This window comes from Cryptomeria japonica, chromosome 9, assembly GCF_030272615.1.
Source record: "Cryptomeria japonica chromosome 9, Sugi_1.0, whole genome shotgun sequence".
Classification (NCBI taxonomy): Eukaryota; Viridiplantae; Streptophyta; class Pinopsida; order Cupressales; family Cupressaceae; genus Cryptomeria; species Cryptomeria japonica.
This window is the reverse complement of record NC_081413.1, coordinates 98,925,650-98,948,476: the sequence shown is the minus strand read 5'-3', so window position 1 is coordinate 98,948,476 and position 22,827 is coordinate 98,925,650. Positions and strand designations below refer to the sequence as shown.

Below are 22,827 nucleotides of genomic sequence, written 5' to 3'. Positions count from 1 at the left end.
GAAACTATTACACAATTTACAACTGTACATCAGAAGATGCAAAACATTCTGCAATGAATTATGCAATATAATCATCTTGCAATGAATTACTCAACACAGTCAGGATGGAAAAATACATTTTTGAAAGGCGGAAGACGTAAACATATTGCCCTTGGTCACTGCCAAAACATTAACATGTTTTAATTCTACCGCTACCAAGCCAGCAGAGTCCGTCCTGATAACTTGCTACTGGTGCTTTTATTAAATTCTGATGCAACAGAAAGCTCTGTAGCACCACAATGAATAAAATTATAATAATCAGCATTCATAGCTTGTCATAAAACAAAGAAAACAGCTAAGCATATCATAATGATGAAATGTAAGTACACAAATGAGGGAGACTTCCTTGCAAACATCCTTTTAGCCTCTGCTTCAAGCTTCTCGTTCAACTGGTTTTCCAAGGACTCTCGTGAAGATGGTCCTAAGAATTTTACTGGAAGAATGGTGATGATGGAGACTCACGATTTTCAATATGGTTAAAAGGAGGAGGTGATTTAGCTGGAGGATGAGGAGCTTGGTTTAAACGAGAAGATGGTTTAGAAATTGGAGAATGAAATGGAAAAGGTGACTTTGATTGGTGGCAACTGAAGGCTGAGATGTTGGGCTGGGAGTTCTCATCTTGCATATTTAAGGACCCATTCACACTATCACTTGACATACTCTTGGGAGTTCGTTGTCTAGCTTTGTTGGTAACTGGACAATTCACATCCCGATCTTCTAGATCCCCTTTTCTAGCAGTATTGTTAAACCTCTCTTGATCAGTTCTGCGCATATTCTCCATTCCCCCAACATGATGTTGGAACTCCTCCTTAACCACATCCAATACAACATCACCATACCGATCACACCAAGACCTGAACATGAAAAATCAGTTAGAACTCTGTATTCTTATCTCAATCTTCTAATACATCATAGAAAATTGAGGAAGAGATCATGATAACTTACTTAGGGAAAAACTTTGTCAGTTCATTTTTGTCAACAGGCAATTGTGTTGCAATGGCCTCAATCTGTTCGTTTCTGTAAGGCAGAATAAAAGGAACAATCAATATGTTGCAGTTTGCTCCTCAAAAAGAAGTCACCAGACTGGTAAATTTATTAACACTTATTCATCGTCCATCTTGTTCTACTTTGAAGCATTTTGTCCCTAGAAATTTGTAGGGCTTGTAGAAAGTATGACAGTCAAAAGAAAACCTAAAAAAGCATTTATGGAATATGTTTGTGCCATTTACCCCAAGCTCAAAGGTCTCAGAAACTAGATTCATTTTATATATTGTACATTTTATTGTGCGGGAGTTTTATCAATTGTTTATATAAAATGTACCTAAACGAAGAACATCATCCAAAATTGAAGTACTTACGTAAAATTTGGGCTGGGATTTGTAGTACCCATCTCAGCACGTATACGTGACAATTCATTCTTTATGTTTTCCCCCAAAACCTGAGATAAACAACATGAGCATGTGTTCACATTCCTAAAAAATCTAAGAAGGATGAAAATAAGAAATAGGCTTCATTGGTACCTTGTCAATAGATGAGTCTGTTGCTGCACCATCTGAACGTTTCTTTTTCCTGCTCTTGTTTGTCTTTGTCCCTTTTCCAAAAGGTTTCACTACTAAGTTGGAATGTGATAGAGACTCCTCTGAACTTTTACCAATAAGGGGAAGATGTGGCATCTCTCCTGTAGTGTCGATCTTCTTTGGAGACTTGAACAAGTCTAATCCCCATGTTTTCTTCACTGGATTCAACCGTTGCTCATCATTCTCAGAGTCAGAACCACTGATATGAAATGAGTGTGAAGCTTCTGTTTGGCTTTCTTTAGATTGGTCTTTATTAGCTCTAAGTAGCAGCTGATTAAAAGCCTTCTTAACTTTGCCTTTAGTAGCCCCCTTTTTATGACATGTCTGCTCGAGAAGAGATGGTTCTTCTGAAGTTCTTTTCGCTGCTGCTTCAGGAGCATCAAGCAACCCAGCTACATGCCAAAAGGGATTTTCACTGAATGATTCAGTGGGGTTTATATATATGTCCTGCCCTTTGTAACCCTCTTTAATCGGCGATGTGTAAGTGTTCCTTGCAGGACAGCAATCCTTGGGACTTAGAAGATCTAGAGAATCTGGAACAGTTACATATTGGTGCTTGTCCTTGGACTTTTTTGCTTTGTAAGGAGTTAAGCTGAGGCGAGATATTGCATTTATGACCTGTTTCATAGGAGATTTCTGTTTGCTGTGATGACCTGTGTTCTGGGCTGGCATATCCTTCAACATGCTTTGGTCCTCTTTGAACTCCACCACCGACCACTCTGTTGCTTGGTTGTTCAAGGATTCTGGCCATGCTTGCAAGGCATCATCAGGCTCAGTGCTTACAGTAAATGGGGCATAGGGTGTGGAGTTGCCTCTCAATAATACATCCCTGGAGTCAATCTCCGCCCCTTGTACTGCTAGACGAAGCAGAAGAGGCTTCTTTGAAAGATGGTAATCTTCTTCCGAAATACATTTGGAGTAAAAAAGTTCCTGCTCCATGATCCAAAAAGAGACGTACTTGAGAAGTAAAAAGGTTTGTATAAGGATCACTGATAAGAAATAAAAAGGGGAAAGAATGTCCAAATCCCTTTCTACTAAATAGCCCACATAGTTCTTGGCCAGTGAGGGAACCTTTTCTAGCCATAACCAAAGAAAGAATTTGAAAAACAAGCCGATAGAAAACATCCGAAACATAACAAGAATCTGTCACAAGAATAGGGTGATATTCATGATATTGAACAAAGCCCTTGCAATGTTTCTTGGCATACAACAAAACACAACAAATACAAGATGCTAAGGGTGGCATCCCGTGGAGAAAGCTATAGCTCCTATTTTTACATCTAAAATGGTCTTGTTAGGCATGCTCAATCGGAAAAGCTGCAAACCTTTAGCCAGAAAGAATCAGTGTCTACAATTTATGAAGAGGACATTGAATGGTTTGATGAAATTTTTTGTCCAGCCCCTGCAAGAGAATCCTGAACTTTCTTTGCAGCGCCTTCTCAGAAATTTTAGCTTATACCCTGAAACCCCACTTTCTGCCTGCCACAGGTAGAACCAATGAAACATACTCCTAGGTTACTTATTACAAGACACATATTCCTGTCATAGGTAGAGTCAGTAGGAAACCTAAGATCAAAGTTCCACAGGTGGGAGCATCACTACAATTTCCATGCTCCCAAGAAACTTAATTTTGAAACTGCAATTTAGAAAGAATTTCTAAATGCTGCTAAAGAGGTAGATTAAAAGTCTGAAGCACGTGCTGAATGGAAAAAATATCCCAACAATTTCCTCCAAAAGGAGTCCCACGTAGGGCAAATTTCTCCACATCGGAAACTTTCTAGTAAGCCTACTGAATCAATTAAGCAGGGGAATTGAAGTGGCTATAACTTCGTGAGGAGATTTAGCGGTGCACAGAAGTTTTGGCATGCGCTTAGTTATCAACTAGCAGGATATATATGGTTAGTTTTATTACATTATTTTTCCATTTAAACTAGACTGTGTAAAGACATTATAAGCATTCTGTTAACAATAACACTCTTGAAATCGTGGGCCGCAACTAAATTTCCAGTACACCGCCTAAATGGAACCATTAGCTTATGGTAATTTTAAATTGAAGGTTCTGAAAGACCTGCAGCCAAGTGGAAAATTCCATATCCCATGGAACATATTGCTGCAAAATGCCCCAAAATTTAATCAGAAGTACCCGCTGATAAAATTTAGGAGGCCTCCACATGGGATCACTGGGTAATAACAAAATCCTAGCTAGTACAAAATGTTTGTGTTCTTTAAAAAGGATTGTTCCTTTTTCTTGATTCGACAGAGGTTTGTCTCAATGAAGAGCTTTTGATTTAGTGGTAAAACCCTCACAGACAAATCCTAAGATAGGGTTTTTTTCTTAGAAAACATATGGGGATTTAAACTAAGTTTTGCAAATTTTAAGAAAAAAAAACTAAATCCAGAAATACTAAGACTAACAAATTTCTATCTCTCCTTCAAAACCCTGAAGAATTTATAAAATTTGGCATGCACTGCTCAAAATAAACTAGAAAAACTCCCTCGGAAATTTCTAATCTATTGTAAAACAAGCAAAAAGCAAATAAAATTCTTGATCTGACCTGTAGAAATAGTAACTTGTCCCTGGTTATTGCAGGCCATTCTCCATCTTCAGGGGAGGCAATAAGGGTATCCAACAATTCAGATCTAGCAGCACTCAGCTCCTTTTCTGATATAATGCCTTCACTGTGTAGTCCAGACATTTTCAAGATCTTATGGAACATATCCTGCTGCCATTTCAGATTCTCAGATTGCTGTTTTGCACATCTCTGCTCTGTTGTCTCTTCTTCCATTTTCCTGAAGGAGAAGGGATTCATGCTTTTCTTGTACATGGACGAAATATTCTCCTGAAACCACAATAATCACTCAAATAAACCAAGAAAAAACGATGCATGACCATCCCAATGAAGAAATTCAAATTGCAAGGATGCTTACCTGCAAAGATTTGTAAGAAAGAGGTAAGCTGCTAAAAGCCATTGTTTCTGAGAGCAATTTTTTTTTGAGACACACACGTGTAGCATATTCTAAATAGAGAAGGTACAACAGGACGCTCGTTCAGACGCAGGGATTAAAAAACCATTTTAAGTATTATTTTCAAATTCAAATGTTCTTAAAAAAATAAAAAAATAATGATCTAACGTCTAAGAGGTAAAGATAGCCGTTGGAGCCGTTGGAGCGACCCACGCCTTGATGGAGGATTTTCATTTTGGATGATTTGTTTTGTTGTGGGCCCACTTCAGTATTTTATGCTATTTCAACTTATTTTCTTCGTATTTTTAAAGGCCTATTATTTAGGGGGTGTGAACGTTCATGTCCTAAGTACTCTATGGCTAATTTAATGTTAGAGGCCTTCACTTGTTAGATATTTTTTTATAAGTGGGAACAACTTTTAATATATTATACTTGTCATTAAAAAAATTAAGAATATATTTTTAAGAGGTTAATAATAAAAAGTGGTTAGCTTCGATGGTTTAAAAATTGTATATTCATAAAATTTTATGATAACATATAAATATTAAATCATTCAAGCATATGTAGTAGTGTTCATCGAGGTTGTAGTAAAGGGTTATTTGTTTGTGGAACCACTTATTATGTTTGTTCATTTGATGACAATAGAGCCACCTATTCATGGTTCTAGCTAAGGGGCCAATAGAATGTATTGGCCCCATAGTGTATTTAGTGTATTTATAAATACACTATGGTGTTGATGCATTCTATTAGCCCCATAGATGACGCCCCTATTCATCATACAAAGTAAGATGATTTGCATAACAAGCGTGGTTAAAACACCCCTAAATAATTGGAGATTCAATAACATTATGTGGAACCATAGCAAAAGGAGTTTTCATTGTCATTACAATAGGTGAAATCATTACTACGCCCTATCAGAAGTTGCATGTCTTTCCATGAGAGGATGTAGAACACTCACATTACACCAGCAATGCCAAGAGTAGTCAAGTCTGTGGAAGGGGTCATATCTACAATTGTGAGCCCCAAGAAGTCATTGGTACCAGCTACCCAACTCAATGCATAGGGTACTCCCCAAATTGTTGAGCACCTCTTGTAAGTATGGAAGTTCCAATGTCATGTTCTTTGTTATCTTGAATCTAAAAGTAAATAGAAGAAACCACATTGACCTTCTCAATTAATGAAAAAATGGATTCGATATTCTAATGAGAAAAATTAGCATGGTTCTAGACTTCTATAATTAAAAAAGAATTTGGAACTCTAAAAGGTTCCATAGAAGAACAACATAAATAGGCTAAGGAGTCATATCTTACAAAAATAACAACCCTTCATGAAAATATTTATGGGTGGAAGGGGATAAAGAGGTTGTGAATCCATTGGCATCAAAAGTGGGTACAAGGGCAAGACCAAAAGGTATGCTTAAATGACTCCATCTAATAGCAAGTTGGACATCTAGATTGAGAAAGGCCAAATTGAAGAAGTCATTAAGTAAGGGAAAACCTTGGTAACATAAGCATCATAAAAAACACAATTTTAGGCTTGATCTTAGCTTTCCTATTTTTTTGATACCTAAAAAGCCAAGTGTGAGAGAAGAGCAAAATCCCAAATGCAAATTAAGCTTAGAAAATGTTAAAAAATGGACCAATACTCTAGTAAAGCAGTGTTGTTGTATAATGATTATAATGTCAATATTTTGACCAAGCGTGAAGAGGTTGCAACCTTGGCTTGTGTAGTATAACATTAAGGGTGAGCTCCTAAATGCATTAAATAAAATGAAGATCAGTTGGTGTAAGCTAATAATCATATTGCAATGTTGGTCAAGGGGTCCAATCCTGAGTAGAGATGAGATCTCAAATAGTGTGAATAAATTTCTTGTAAATATTTGATCCTAGGAGTCTTTGCAAGTGGGTTATTAAAGGAATTCGTGAGGAGAGATCAAAAGAGGTTGTGGTCATCAAGGAGAAACTAGCATGCAATCCATCATCAACCCACTTAATAAATGATTCAACATTCAACATTTTTCTAGATGCTTTAAGCAATAAATGAACCCTTGATTTTGTTAGGAGTGGTAGTGATGAGGATATTTATATATAGACCAATTCTCTTCTATCATTATTTGTCATAAGCAAGCCATTATCAACATAATGCTAAAGAATTTTTACAAGTCATCACTATCAAGGGCTTGAATAACCTATTTGGCACAAAATACTTGGCTTTATCAATCAATACAATAATACTCATGTCACCCTTATCTTGAGGTAAACAATAGACTTCCCAAGTGTCACAATGAAAACCATGGGATTATTGTACATTTTCTCATAAGGAATATTTAAGAAACTTAGTAATTTGATCTTAGGTAGATTTAGATGAGGCATTGTAAGTTGGATCGTAGACATGAGAGATCACAAGGACTGTATTACAAATTTAAAATTTCCTAGCCAAATAAAGAAACTTGGAGATTTGGAATGGAACTTTTTTTTCAAACTTTTAAATAACATCTTGTTAATGGATGGCAAGAGACATTTCAAAAGAAAAGGGTCTTTTCAAAAACACAAACTCCTCCTTTAGAAATCTAAACCCCTAAGGGGGAGAGGCTTTGTTTATAACATTGAGGTTCATGCCATTGTAACTTGGATTTAGAAGCTAGAAAAAAGGTATTAAGATAAGCACTATTTTTTTCTAAAGGGGTACATATTGTTCTACCTTGTGAGAAATGATTCATTAAAAAAGTGGTGTATGGACATTAATTAGTTTTTGGGTGGAAAATAAGAGAGAGATACATGTGACTAAACTAAGTGGAGCTTTATGAGCCTACTTTGCATTATGAGCCAACAAGTGGCGAAAGGATTATACCACAAGAAAATACAAAGCTAGAGCTAAAGTATAATATGATTAGATAGATAAAATGAATCCAAGGCTTTCCAAGACACACTCATTGATTAAGAGACAATATTAATCATCTACAAACATGGTGGTGATGGTCTAGATATTTTTTTGTTTAATTGAGAGCTCTTGACATCATTATTATAAAATGCCACTTAATGTAATCATAGGATTTCTCAAAGTTAAGATTTATAAAAAATGATATATTGGCAAGAAGCTCACTCCTACTCTATGCATTCCCAAACAACAAGAATATTGTCAAGACTACGTAAATTATGAATAAATTCCATCGACTCTAGTTGAATAGTGGAAAGAAACAAATTGTAAAAGTTTGTAGGTAAAAGGCTTTGAGGTTTTTGTAGGAGACATTAAGTAAGGTGATGGTGCACCAACTACAAATAAGTTTCTGATCTTTGTCTTTGAGTATGACTTTGATGATGTCATAATTGATAATTTGATTGGTGATGCAAGGGAGCCTTTTTGAAGGAATTCATTATAAACCTGGAGAAAAAACAATCTTTTGAAGTACTACGTAGCTTTAAAAAAATTGAGAGGTGATCCATCTAGGCTAGGACCTTTCCCATCCAATTAGACATAATTATAACATTCAACTTCTTGATAGTGTTTGGAGTGTCACAAGTTAATTTAGCTACCTAGTTGATTTGGGGAAATAGCGTCAAGATATTACTAAAGAGTCACATGATAGTATATTGAATCTTCATGAGCTTGAAACACAAGATTCTAGTGCTCTAATAAATCATGGAAAATATGTTAAAGTAATTAGGACATTTATCTAATTATTTATTAATTAGGTCCTTTAATTAGTTTTTCACTTAATCTAAATTTTGGTGTTTTTTTTTTATTAGATTGACCTTTATTTAGCATATGTTGTCTCATTCATTATGACGTGGACACTTGTCAAGCTCTCTTTTAATCTAGCCTTTAGGATTTTGCATCTAGGGTTACATTCATCATTTTATAAGGATCCATTCATTCATTGTAATTTTATCTCCAATATTATTGTGTGTGCACTAATACAAAATTCTTAGGTTGTTATTGAACATATTATCTCTGCTTGATAGATATTTTGTGTAATGGTTGTTTTGCTCGGTAGATGGTTCTTGGCTCCTGTGGTTGTATCATCGACTTCTACAATAGGGAGTATGGACCTATGAATAGGAATGCTTGAGACTTAGGGATTTGAACAACTCATTAGAGGCCTTGTCTCTCAACTTTATCCAATACAATTGAATCAAACCTAAGCACCTTTAGCTTGGTGAGCCTCAATAACATTGAGCTAGTGATAGAGTTTGTTAGCCTAGATTTGCAACTAAGGATTGAAAGGATCACCTTCAAGCTCATAGGAAATATGAAAAAATTATTTTCTCACACTCCAAATTTGATACATTGTGTGAGCTAATTTTTTCCAATCTAATGTAGGAAGTTGATGGTGTGAAAAATCACAAAATTTTGCCAAATAATTCAATTGGTTGAGTAAGGGATACATGGCTCTAAATTTAGATAATGGCATCAAGGCGGATGATTCTATTGTGATTCAAATATTATTTGTTCATGAAAAATTATGTGAATGGTACATGGGCATAAACTTTTATTCGACCTTAAATGTGAACTAGAAAGGATGAACAAATGTTGCTCTGAGTAAAAATATAATATCTAGATGCATAACAATATAATATCTAGATACATAACAAAATATCAAAATAGGAACTAGAAAGGATGAACAAATGTTGCTCCGAATAAAAATATGATCAAGGTGTTTAATAATGTGATATTCACTAACATGAAATTTGATCAACATAAACTAAGGGATTGACGTAGAATGTCATTTGAGGAGGTTGGGTTCACCAACTCTCGTCAATTTTTGAAATAAAATCATCACAATTCACATCACCTAATGCACCAACACATTGTTAGAAAGATAGCTTTATGCTTAAGGGAGTCCACCACACTAAACTTTTACCAAATAAGATAGTTGAAAATAGGCAAATTTGTCAACCAAACAATGCTAAAAAAATACTATTATGGGGACATCTTTATGGGAATAAATGTTTGTAATCCATAATATTCTTGCATTAATTTTAAAGTTTTTGAATGACACAATGGTTAGGTGCTTCTCTAAATATAGTGACAATAAAGTGTAAGCTAAGGGAAATTAGTATGAATGTATCCCTAAAACCATTCTCATAGAGAGTGGAAATACAAAAAATAATGATATCAAATAATCTTAGGGAGGCTTTAAATACAAATCCTATAATTTTAATTTCTTGTAAACAAATAATATCAAACAATACTAATTATTAGCGAGTAGCTTGTAACAAAAACTTGTGAGAATTTAATGTAATGTCCCTAACATTTTAAGAGATAATGATGTAGAGGGATTCTCCATGCATTTATCTAATGAGGAATCATCCTCATCTTTTAAAGACAAAATGGTTCTCCAATAGAGGATGTTGATGAGTTCAAACATAATCTCATAGTGAACTCAAAAAGTGTGTTCCATCAACATCACTCATTTGTGGCTCCTCCTCACTAGAAGGACTAGGTGAGTGCCTAGAGAGTTGAGAACTTTTATGAGATTCATCCAAATTTCCCATAATTTTTTTATGACTAACAGTTTTAATAATGAAGGAAGTGTATGAGATTAGGGATGACTTAAAAGTTGGCATCATTGGAAGCAAGCAAGCCACCACAAGGATCTCTATTTACTTAGACTTGAATGTTTGTATAACAATTCATTTAACCATTTGGGAATGGTTAGCCACTTTATAGTCATGGTTAATACTAACTTCTTGAGATAGCACAAAGCTTATTGAGAAGAGGAGACAATCATCGATTGCAAGGTTAGTTTAGGCATGAGTGGGTAGTTTTATATTTTAGGTTTGGCACTTTAGAATAAAATCATGTATTCAAAAGATTTTTTTTTATCAGTAAAGGTTTGTACTGTATATTACTTTAAAACATAATTTCATACATTCACTCAAAGAAATATTTGTGACATGTCACTATGAAAACAAAGAAATGTTATCTGCAACCCACACCCCCGCCTTAAAATAATCAACCCCACTTCGACTTCAACAAAAATGGAAACAATTCTATGTGGCAAAATTGAAACTACACTATACCACCTATGACTACATACAAAGAATATAACTTTTAACTTCTACAAATATACAAAGCATGTACATAATCGATTTTTTCTCCAAAAAAGAACTGTGAATATAAAAAACCTTCATTTGGAAAGATTTTACTTCTCGTCTTGCAATGACTTGCTCACCTAGTAGTCCTCCTTCTGAAATTGCATATGCTTTTTTGTGCTCCTCCTTGCTCCAGGACCCAACTTCTTTTCTTGCTCAATGTCACAAAGATAATATTTGAAAAAATTCTAGCCCACAAGGGCTTCAACTCAATGCTCCTCTTTGTCGCTCGACACACTTTGTAACAAGAATGACCTTAGTGGTGGTGTAAACTCGACAACATGAAGCCAATCTCCATTTCGGGCAACAAACCCTTCTCCTAACGTGTATTCAAAAGATTGATGTAGAGAAAAAAAATCTATTACTTGTATGGCTTTGTGTCCACTCTGATTACCCACTTCACATTTCCTAAGCTCTAGCACCCTAGGAGGTAAAATGTATCATGCCAAGCATTTCAAAGAGGTCCCTAGAACCCATATGTAGTTTTTCTATTTACTTTGGCACCCAAATATAACACTAGCATAAACATTACTACCCAAGATCAACTCTAAAGTCTACATTAATATCCTACTTCATTTGATATATACTCTAGTGCCAAAAATATTGGTACTCTATCCAAGAGAGGTCACAGAGACTCTGAATTTTACAAGCCTACTCCAAGATTCCTACACCTTTCTTGTTCAATCATGTTTGATATTTAATGCTCAAAAGGATTAATAATCCTTCTCTCTTGTGCTTTATTTCCCTTATCAATTTTATATTAATTTGGTTAGTTGTTTTGATTAAGTAAAAGTAGGTTAGTTGTTATATCTAAAAGGCTTTAGGATATTATTTTATGCATTATTATTTATTTTAAATTTTATTGATTTTGGTGAATGCATTGAAAGATCCAATATTAGGTGGAATAGTTTGGATTTAGAACATCTTAAAAACCCAAGACTTTGTTTTACATATTTGAATTATGATTGTTGGAGATTGAACTCATGACATATGTAGATATTGAATGAGTGTGGGATAATTTTATTTGCCAAAATCCATGCACAACATGCACATTAATCAATTCATAAACAAAAACCTTTTTGATAAGATACTAGTGTCTCAACCTTGCATTTACATAAGGTTACTATTTATAATAAGTTTAAGTTTTCATTTGAGCACAGGTTGGTCTGAAATTATCCTCAAAGTTATGGATTGGCTCAATAAGCATGTTGGTAAATTTTCATTGCAAGATCATGTCTAGATTTGAAGATATTAAAGTTTATGCTCTTGAAAGTTTCATTTAAAATTTTTTAAGTCAATTTGAATGTCTCAGAGGTATTTTTTGGTTCTAAAACTAGTTGTAATGTAAGTGTATTGGGTCATAACTTGATAGAGCACTTCATGAGATTTCTAGCGCTTCAAATGGTTTGTCAACCAAACTCCGAGATCAAAAGTTATGACCTCCAAAAGTTGGGTCTCCAAAAATGGGAAACATAAAAACATGTTAGACACGTAAATGAGTTGTAAAAGGGAATTGCATGTGTTGTTGTGTGTTTTACACATCATAGGGCTTCTTGGATTGCAAATAAGTTGGGCGCACTTTCTTGGGTGATTTTAGTTCATGATTTTGTAATATTGTTTGACTATTTCATGTATTGTATCTCCTATATATTAGGTGCATGAGATGGAGGTTGTGTGTAGGAGTCTTGTAGGTATTAAGTTACCTCTAGATCTCTAGATGGTGATACTCTTGTGAGAAGCTTTCTCTATTAGTATATTATATATTTTTGTTGATTTATGAATAATGTATTGGGTTGCTTTTGGAGTGTGGGTTTTTTCTCCCAAAAGGGTTTTCCCTATGTAAATCACTATGTTGTGGTATGCATGGTATTTATGTTTATATCTATCAAGTTTTTGTAACTATTGTAAAGATCTGAAAACTTTTTACATAAACCTCCTCTCAAGGTTAGTGTAGGAAGTTGTTCCACTACCTTAACTTCCTTACCCTTATTAAAATGGGAATCTAAATAAGGAAAAGGGCATATATATGTGACTTTTACCGTTACATTTCCCCCATTTTGATATGCATCAAATTATTATGAATATGCATGTCAAGGTAAAACAAGTAGTTACCTTGAAAATTAAATATTTTGACTACTCAAAAGATACAAATATGGATCATAGTTATTGTAACCTCACAATGAGCACTCCATTAAAAACCTACAAAATAGAAAAATGTGTGTGGTGGGTAGCATCTCACACATGTAAAATTGGCACTAACTTTAATTTTATTAAAAATTATTATTCACTAATAAAAGTAAAAAGGAGAAGGGTAAGAGATTTTTACTTAAGGAATAAAGTGGTTCTCACTAACTAGAGGATACTAACAATGTAGGAATAATAATAAATGCCTATCTAGATAGAATTAATCATGAGTTTTTCATTGCAAATATTAACTCAAAAAAATGTAAGTGACATATATGCCCCCTACAATAGGTTTAAAACATATAATATAGATAACTGGAGGTAAGGTGTAAAAAGATGATCATGTGATAAAATGGATAGAAATTATAAAAGGTGTGTCATCATATGACAAGTATTTAAGAACATATAGGAAAGATGTGATCATAAAGAACATTTAGTAAGGGAAAGCAACATACCCATTGTTTGGTGGGAAAATTGATCCTAGGATGATTAGTAAATTAATATGGATCAATCTTTCCTCCACAAAAATAGGAACACAAACTTACCAAAGGTGTTCTTGCTTGGATACTATCCTCAAGAGAGAGCCAACCTACCTAGGTTATTTTGTTAGTGTAGATCTTTTGTTTCCTATTTGGTTATTTATTTTCCTATTCCCAAGTTTTTCCTTTACTTATAATCAAAAACCTTGCTGGATTAATAATGTGTGTATGAATGTGAGTGATTTCAAGGTGTCAAAATCTTCCATTGGAGTTACACTTGCCTATTTTAGGCTATTATGGTGGCCTCTCTCTATTGGTTAGTCATATTGTTGACCTCTCCCCTCTCTCATTTTCTATATATGTTCACCTCCTAGCTAGTCTTGGCAATTGTAGTGCATTGTATTTTGTAGCTATTTGCTCTTCCATTGTCTTAATGCTATCTTTATTTTGCAACATTTGCATTTCTCTCTAACTCTATGTTAATCATTAAAACACAAACCCCCTACTCCCAGTCTAGCTACCAATCGGAATACAGAAGCATCTATTGAAGTTTTATAGCTTTTTAAAGAGCCAGCACATCGCCCAGTCAGGAAGAAGGAACAAAGTAGCACCCAACATAGGAACATTATTTTATCAAGAACAACACCACTAGGAACAGTATGAATAAACCAACATCTTCCTCATCCTCTTCATATTCAATCTGGCAGAACAACCTATTGTTTACCTCATCGCAGGGGTTAAAGTTGCACTATCACTAGCAACACAATCACCACCAACAGTCTTAGATCCTCTAGTTATAGATCGAAAGCCAGTTATTGATCCACTAGCTTAAGTATCCCATAGAATTCCATTTTTAGAGCGAGACCCAGTAGTTTACCTTGAATGCACTTTGAATGGTGCAATATATTATTAAATGAGTCAAATTAGGTCATTTACATTCATAGTTTTCTTTTCTTTTCAATTGCACTATGTATTTTGGGTTATTCATCTATTAAATTCTAACACAAGGCTATTCTAGGGAAAGAATACATTTTAGTTTCCTTATTTGAGAGATTGAGGTAGAGGGGGCTAATAAGTGTTTTGTAGGTTTCCTAAAATTACAATATACTCTTCTCTTGAATCTCTGGGTGAACTAAAGAATCATAAAAGTTTGAGGGAAAATTTAACTATTGGAGCTTTTTTGTTCAAATATTTTGTAAAATTAGGGTGTTTGTAGCATTCTGGTAATCCCAGTGGCATTTTTAGCTATTCAATAGTGTTTAGAAGGCTCAAGAAAGACATATTTGTCTTTTATTTCACCAAAATCAAAGCACAAAAAATCAGTGGCAAGGGTTTGAATATTATTTCTTATCAGAGGCATTTCTCATTTTTGCATCATATTTGTATCTTTTGCAAGTCAAGTAGAAAAAATGTTTCTTAGTTTTATTTTTAAAAAATGAAAAACCATTTGGTTATCGGTTAGATTTTGTAGATACTAATCAGATATTGAAAAAAAAAAATCCAAAAAGCGTAATGTGTCCATTTTTCTACAAGTTGAATTTACATCATTTTTTCATCTTTTCCTTGTCGAAAATAATTTTTTTTTCCAAATTTTGATTGTAGCATCAAAATGTTTCTAGATTTTTATCATTTTTGTATTAAGTATATATCAAATCAAAAGAAAAATGTTTTTGCTAGAAAGACCATTCTTGCAAGACAAATTTATTTTTTTCAAAAATTCATATCTTTTGCTTCGAGTTTCAAATTTAGCGAATAAGATATCATTAGAAATCTAAAGACAATAAATATCCATCCATACTGGTCTTTATCATATTTTTTGTCATTTTAGGAAGAGGGAAATAGTGTTTCAAAGAAGCTTTGTTGATATCATGAAAAATTAATACACATCCAAATATGGTTGTTGGATTTAGCTACAGTAATGATATTCAATATCCAAGGGGAATATTTAATAAGGTAGACAAAGCTATCTTCTAGAAGCATCTCAATCTCAACCTTAATTAACAATTTCACCTTTGGGCTCATTTTTTAGATATTTTGTTTTATAGGCTCAACATTGGGATGTAATACAATAACGTGCATCACACTTCACACCTTGTGGATCAATACTAGGCATATGTGAATATGACTAATCAAAGATATAATTAAATAAATGTAAGAGAGAAGAATGTTCACCTTGTTCATTAAGATATAAGCATTTTCTAATTTAAATAACCTTCTCAGAATTAACTAGGTCCATCAAGGCATCAACAATATCTCAAACAAGGAGGATACTATGGTTTAGGATATCAATTAGACGAGGGAATTCTTGGTGTGTCTCCACATTACCATCTAATAAAGAAGAATCTTTCTTAAATTACACTTCAATATTTATACAATAAGGAAATCCACAATCATGATGATATTGAGAGAGGTGTTCATAAACTCTCACGAACTCAACCAAAGACTCATCTATTGTGAAAATGTCAAAAGAAGGTGTGTTATAAGTGAAACTTGTGTCTATCATTTAAAGATGAATTAGATTAAGTGGTATAGGAGAATCTTGCGATGTAAATATCATATTTCATTAAGAGAGGGTTGACAAGAATCTTTGGTGAGCTTTGACGGGTGGTACATCTAAGGCCAACTATAGGATCATGTGGATTAGGCTCTAAGGGCACCTTGATACCTTTCTCATTTATTCAACACCTGTTTCCTTTTAACACAAACTAAAATAATATTTTAAGTCCATAACCATAAAGGGATGTCATTTCTATCAATGATGGTGAACCACCATTAGTGGTATAGTCAAAAGTATATTGCATAATTAATAGAATTTGTTGAAATAGAAAAAGTTGGGTATTGATATTATATGATTCATAAGAATAAGAATAAGAAGAAAAGTGTGTAGACACCACTGAAACAATGTTTGGTTTCTTAGGATTTGATTGTGAAACTTTATACTCTCTAGTAAAGAAAGGTGTAAAATCTAATGAATCTAACAATTTCCAAAGAGTACACTCATAGGTGATTACATTTTTTATCCATTGTATTATTATTAACAGTAGGTGGTAGATACACTCTTGTTGAAGATGAAATGGAAGTGCTAAGAGATGTAGCTATAGGTGGTTGACATGCAATCTCTTCTTGTAACCAACTTCCCATATTTACATCAAACTCAATCATATATAAAGCTTGTTGTTATATATCAACTTTATCTTTGTATGAGAATTAGATTGAATTATCCCTATCGTATGAATCCAAGGTATTACCAAGAAGCAGATTGTATGAAGAAACATTGGGCATGAATTGGATGAGCATAGGTAAAGTCATAGACCCTACTTGAACTACTAGCATGATTTTATCTAATGACTATATATCCACTTTATCAAAGTTGTGAATAGAAAGTGATTCAAGTTTAATGGTGGATGTATCTACACCAATCTTATATATCAGGTCAATGCTACAAACATTAAGTCTTGATCCATTGTCAATTATAGTATGCTTTATTTCATTTCAATTAAGGACAACTAAAATCTTGAGAAAATCATATTATTATTGAACTTATAGAGAAGGTAAGTCACATCGTGGGAAGACAATTCCCAAATTTATCATATCCATACAATCTAATAGTGTTGCCACATCATTCTCGATCTAACATAAGGTGGGACAACTATCTTCTATAATGCCTCCTAGAGAATTATGTGGTATGCGATAGAAGTTTGTATCAAGTCTTAGAGTGATATCTTAGTTGAAGTAGTGTGAATTTTCTCAACAAGATCATACTCTTTTCCAACATGTTGAGAAAGATGCGATGCTAGAGGAAGCATAGGTTGAGATGATGAAATAAATGGTATTTGTTTAGGTTGTTTGTTATTTTTGGTGATATTGCTTGTTATTTTGAGTGATATAGGTGTGAAAAATTATATGGTAGTAAGAATGCTACGACACACTTGTTTAAAGTTATTATTTCGAGTAAGTTATTTTGCAACGTTTAGAATGTAACTAGGGGTCGGTATTGATTTTTAACACCTTGAATAATTTGAATATGTTTATTTGTTGTCAAGGAACACTTGATGAAGATGCATAGTATTTTTTTATTTCATATATTCATTTGTATACTTGAAAATATATTGTGTCAACCAATCTTTGACAAACAAACATTTAAGGAGTTGCAGAGGACGATTCTGTTGAGTGGAATTCATCAATGGATTTACCCAAATAACAAAATAATCACTTCTAAATGGTTCATCAAATGCATCAAAAGTTTGTAGAAAGAGATCTAACATGATCAAATAATCTCACTTTCTCCAAAATTGTGAAGATATAAAAGAAGAAGAGATAGGAAAAGTAGAAGAAAGGTGATGAAAAGAAGACAAATGTTGATTAAGGGATAGAAAAGTTGTTTAAAGTTTTGGTTCTCTATTATAAAAGAAAATAAAAACTTGTTTAAGCGTTTTATGTTTTCTAAACTAAACATACAATGTTTTTGCAAATGTAAAAGTGTCTAATCAATTATTCAACTAATCAAACACAATAGAGATAAAGAATATATGCAATAAAAATAAAATATGTGCAAGTATAAGATATGTTGGGTTCACCAAAATGTTTGAAGGGAAAAATGATCCTAAACTAATTGCTAAATTATCCTAGATCAATCTTTCCTCCAAAAAACATTAGAATATGAATTGACCAAAGGTATTTATGCTCGACTATTATCCTCAAGGGAGAGCCACGATGCTTGGGTTCTATTCCTTTGGTGCAAAGAGGATAAATTCATAATTGTGTTATTTAATTAAACCTAGAAAATTTAGTAACTAATCTATTAAATGATTAATTGTATAGATAAAATATAATTTTTTTAACTAGAATAGACATAGATCTTGTTAAAAGAGGATACATAGATGAACCTAGCACAAAAATTAGGAGGTCACTTATTAGGACACCAACACAAGGTGCTTGTGTCCGGACATTGTAAAAGTTGATGTCATGAATGGGAATGGATTCATTAGAGGTATATCTTTCACTAAAAAATAAGGTAGAATTGGCAAGAAATTAGCATTGAGTTTTAGTGTCCTTAGGTTTTGGACTAAATTTTGTTTGACAATCTATTCTATAGTTGATTCTACCTTCTTGTTGCTTCTACCTATAGTAAATCCCATATATGAAATTTCACAAGCACAAAGAGAGAGAAGGATGATTGTGACTATATATGAGCTTTCCTTAGTCAGACCCCTATTTTGGTATTCTTACCTTCACAAACATCCAAGTGGATAAAATATAATAGTGTATGCTTTGAATCTTAAGTGTATCTAAGATTGTAGCAAGTAGAAACAATGCAATATGTTAGACAATTCAAATAATCTGAAGACAACTAAGGGGGGGGGGGGGGGGGGGAGAGAGTAAATCAGTTGTCACAAATTACCAAAACATTTAGAAGTTAAAACTCTAATACCAAAACCCAAAACATTAATACCAAAATGCTTAAACCAAATACCAGAATAGCAGTTAAACCAATTAAGCATAAACAATAATCAGAGAATAAATACCATCAACATGACACCGATATTTATACGTGGAAAACCCGGTAAAGGGAAAAACCATGGTGGGAAGCCTACCCACAGTCAAATAATACTTCTACAGTAAGTATGCGAATTACAATTGAGGGGCCTACACTTGCAGGAAGGCCAACAACCTAGATCACACTGCTCATCACAAAAGGAGTCTCACTGACTACATAGAAATCTAGACTACAATCTGGAGACAGGAATGAACTACAAAGATAACATCTCCTATGCCTGAGTACAATTTCGGTTAAGCTCAATACCGGAGGACTAAATCTTCTTACATAAACCCAACTCGATCTCCAATTATCGACCAAATCCTCTGCCTGAATGATATTACATTATTCACATGTTACTTTTACATATCCCATACCATGACCATGATCTACAATGAGATCTTATATCATATATATACAAACCCTCGACCATAAACAATCAGGTCGGCCACTAGACAATAAACCAATTACATAATTACAAAACATGTCGGCCATAGACCAAACAAATAATATCCAACCCATAAGACATCCTGAAAACACATCGAGAGGTCCAATCCACATGTTACATTAAGTCGGTCCATAACCTAGATCAACCGAGACCCAATATAGGTCCACATGCTAAAGCAATGATCCCAATCCTCCAAGTCTCGAACATGATCACCATCAGCATCCTGAATCCATACCAAAAGCTGCACCAACACCACTTATGCATATCATCAAAGATTTTCATCAAACCTCTGCTGGTGAAACCCTCGTCAGAACCACAAACCAAGCTTCCAAGCAAACATGATAGCATCTAATCACCAGATCAAAACCAACTGACTGAATATGAACATGAGTAGCATGAATAAGCCAATTCCATAACCAAATCATATCGGAGCATGCCAAATCATGTTGGATCCAAACCAATCAGAAACCACACAACCTATCAGGACCAGAAGGGTGCCGATAAAGCAACCAAAATAGCCAGTGTTGACATCAATGACAAAACATCAATGCAACACATAATCAATTCCTCCAAGTGGCCAACAATCTCCCCCTTTGGCATTGATGGCAACACTAGATGTGAAAAACATCTAAGTATCGAGAAATGCCAAACAAGTCTCCCCCAATGGAAGACAACCAACAATCTCCCACATAAAGATATTGCAATGAAGTTCTGAAATAAAGACCAAACTCCCCTTGTGAATGATATCTCTGTAAAGCTATGTTTTTCATAAGTATCTCTCCCCCTAATGTATACAACTCCTTAAGTTTTTCACATCAATATCTCTCCCCCTTTGACATTAATGCCATAAATCTGTCATAAATATCAAAGAAAAAACATAAACCACTAAAACACAAAGCTAACTACTCCCCCCGAGCAGTAGCATCTCCACATCAGTGTTGAAATGAATAATATCTCTGATAATGCATAGTGAATTGATGCCAAAAAGCATCAATCAGTTCTTTGTCGAAGGGGCAGAAACCCCTAACCTATCTCTCAGGTACTCAAATGATTCTTTAGGCAAAGGTTTAGTGAAAATATCTACAATATGCTCTTTAGTGTTCACATAAACCAGTCTAACTTCATTTTCTTCCACCCTCTCCTTCAAAAAGTTATACTTGATAGATATATGCTTTGTCTTAGAATGAAATACCAGATTCTTTGATATGTCAATAACAACAGAGTTATCACAGTGAATAACTATCGGTCTAGCGCAATGCACTTTGATATCCTTCAACATGTGCTTCATCCATAGAACCTGTATACAATTAGTAGCAACAACAACATACTAAACTTCAGCAGTAGATAAAGAAGTACATGATTGCTTCTTGTTGATCCATGAAACCAACTTCTTTCCAAGAAAGAAAGCTCCACCAAAAGTACTTTTTCCAGTCATCAACATCTCCAGCCCAATCAACATCTCCAATCATAGATTTGTATCTTTTAGGATTTACCGGTGGAGAAACATCTTTCCTTGTCAATTTCTCGCTTGTAACCGTAGGAGTACTTACCGGTTTAGAATCTCCCATACCAAATTTCTTCAACAATTCCCTAGCATACTTAGTTTGATAGATGAAAATACCTTTGTTGGTCTGAGTAATCTGCAAATCTAAGAAAAATTTCATTTCCCCAATCATAGACATTTCAAATTCTTTCTCCATATTCTTAGAAAATTCCATGCACAACTTATCTTCACCTCCAAAATAATGTCATCAAAAAATACTTCAATAATCAGTATATCATCATTAGTGATCTTATAATATAAATTATTATCAGCATTACCCTTAGTAAAACTAAGCTTCAAAAGATATTTATCCAACTTTGCATACCAAGCTCCAAGTGCCTGTTTCAATTCATATAAAGCTTTCCTTAACCTGCAAATCATGTTTGTATCATCTGAAAGTGAAAAACCATCAAGTTTCTCAATATAAATTTCCTCATCAAGATCCCCATTCAAAAATGCACACTTAACATCCATTTGATAAACCTTGTAGTTTTTATGGGCAACATAGGCAAGAAATAATCTTACAGGTTCCATCCTAGCTACAAGTGCAAAAGTCTCTCCATAATCAATTCCTTCCTTCTGGAGAATATCCTTTACAAACCAATCTAGCCTTATTCCTTCTAACTTGACCATCTTAATTTAATTTATTCTTAAAAACCCATTTAATTCCAATAACATTCTTATTTTTAGGCCGAGGAACTAAAGTCCATGTGTTATTCTTTTCAATCTGATCTAATTATTCTTCCATAGCTTTCAACCAACATTCATCTTTACATGCTTCAATTACTGATACTGGTTCAACTTGAGAAATTAAACATACCTTAGTCGTTGCTAGTCTTCTTCTTGTCATCACTCCATTGTTCTTATCCCCAATGATTTGATCTTTTGAATGATTCAATCTCGCATACTTAGGAGTCTTTTGACTCTTTGTCCCTCTTCCCGGTTCTTTAGTTACTGTTGAGTTTTCTAATACTACTGGAGTAACTGGTTCAACACTTTATTTTGGTAAAGGTACTATTGGTTCAGATATAATCATTTCCACCACCGATTCTTGCTCGTAAACTCTAATTTGACTTCTATTCAGCTAACCCACCTTGACATTAGCACTCTCCACAATTCTCTGCAATCTCTTGTTATAACATCTATATGCCTTGCTTTCATTAGAATAACCAAGAAATATGCCTTCATCACATCTAGGATCAAATTTTCCTATGATATCATCTCTCCTGATATAACATTTACTACCAAATATTCTAAAATACTTAACTGTAGGTGTATTGTCAAACCATAATTCATAAGGTGTCTTATCGATTTCTCCTTTGATATGTACTTTGTTGAATGTAGAAACCGTTGTGCTCACTGCTTCTCTCCAGTAGATATGAGGTAGACTAGCTTCCATCATCATTGTTCTAGCAACATCCAAGATAGTTTTGTTCTTCCTTTCCACAACTCCATTCTGCTGAGGTGTCCGGGGAGCAAAAAATTGTCTCCTTATACCATGCTTCTCACAAAAGTTATTAAACTCACCGGATGTGAATTCTCCACCATGATCTAACCTCAAACATTTTATCTTCAATCCTATCTAAGTTTTCACTTTAGCCTTAAAGATTTTAAACTTTTCAAAAGCCTTAGATTTCTCCCTTAGAAAAGTAACCCACATCATTCTAGAATAATCATCAATGATTAGCATAAAATATCTATCACCTTGAATTTTTTTAACTCTAGTAGGGCCACACAAATCAGTATGAATAAGATCAAGAATATCATTAGAATTATCTTGTATACTCTTAAAAGAGGTTCTGACATGTTTGCCCATTTGACATTCTTTACATACCAGATTATAGGGCTTCACAATCTTAGGTATATCTCTAACTGCCTTAGTTGAACTGATCTTTACAATGCAATCAAAATTCACATAACATAGCCTTTTATGCCATAGCCAACTCTCATCAATTTGTGCAG

At 34.0% G+C, this 22,827-nt stretch overlaps 1 protein-coding gene across 1 annotated transcript; it reads right to left on the bottom strand.

Moving 5' to 3' along the window:
- Positions 1 to 212: 212 nt before the first annotated feature.
- On the bottom strand, positions 213 to 4,682 carry LOC131072989 (uncharacterized). Its single transcript, XM_058009317.2, has 6 exons — positions 4,545 to 4,682; positions 4,172 to 4,456; positions 1,560 to 2,546; positions 1,398 to 1,477; positions 985 to 1,056; positions 213 to 893 (listed from the first exon to the last, which is right to left on the bottom strand). The coding sequence occupies exons 1-6, from the start codon at positions 4,584 to 4,586 to the stop codon at positions 470 to 472; spliced, it is 1,890 nt and encodes a 629-aa protein (XP_057865300.2). The 5' UTR covers positions 4,587 to 4,682; the 3' UTR covers positions 213 to 469.
- Positions 4,683 to 22,827: the final 18,145 nt, after the last annotated feature.

Excerpts from the sequence above, each read along its gene's own strand:
- LOC131072989 (XM_058009317.2), bottom strand. The coding sequence starts at position 4,586 with ATGGCTTTTAGCAGCTTACCTCTTTCTTACAAATCTTTGCAG. Across the intron at positions 4,457-4,544 it reads TTTCTTACAAATCTTTGCAG|GAGAATATTTCGTCCATGTA; the intron begins GTAAGCATCCTT and ends TTGTGGTTTCAG. Across the intron at positions 894-984 it reads CTGACAAAGTTTTTCCCTAA|GTCTTGGTGTGATCGGTATG; the intron begins GTAAGTTATCAT and ends TTTCATGTTCAG.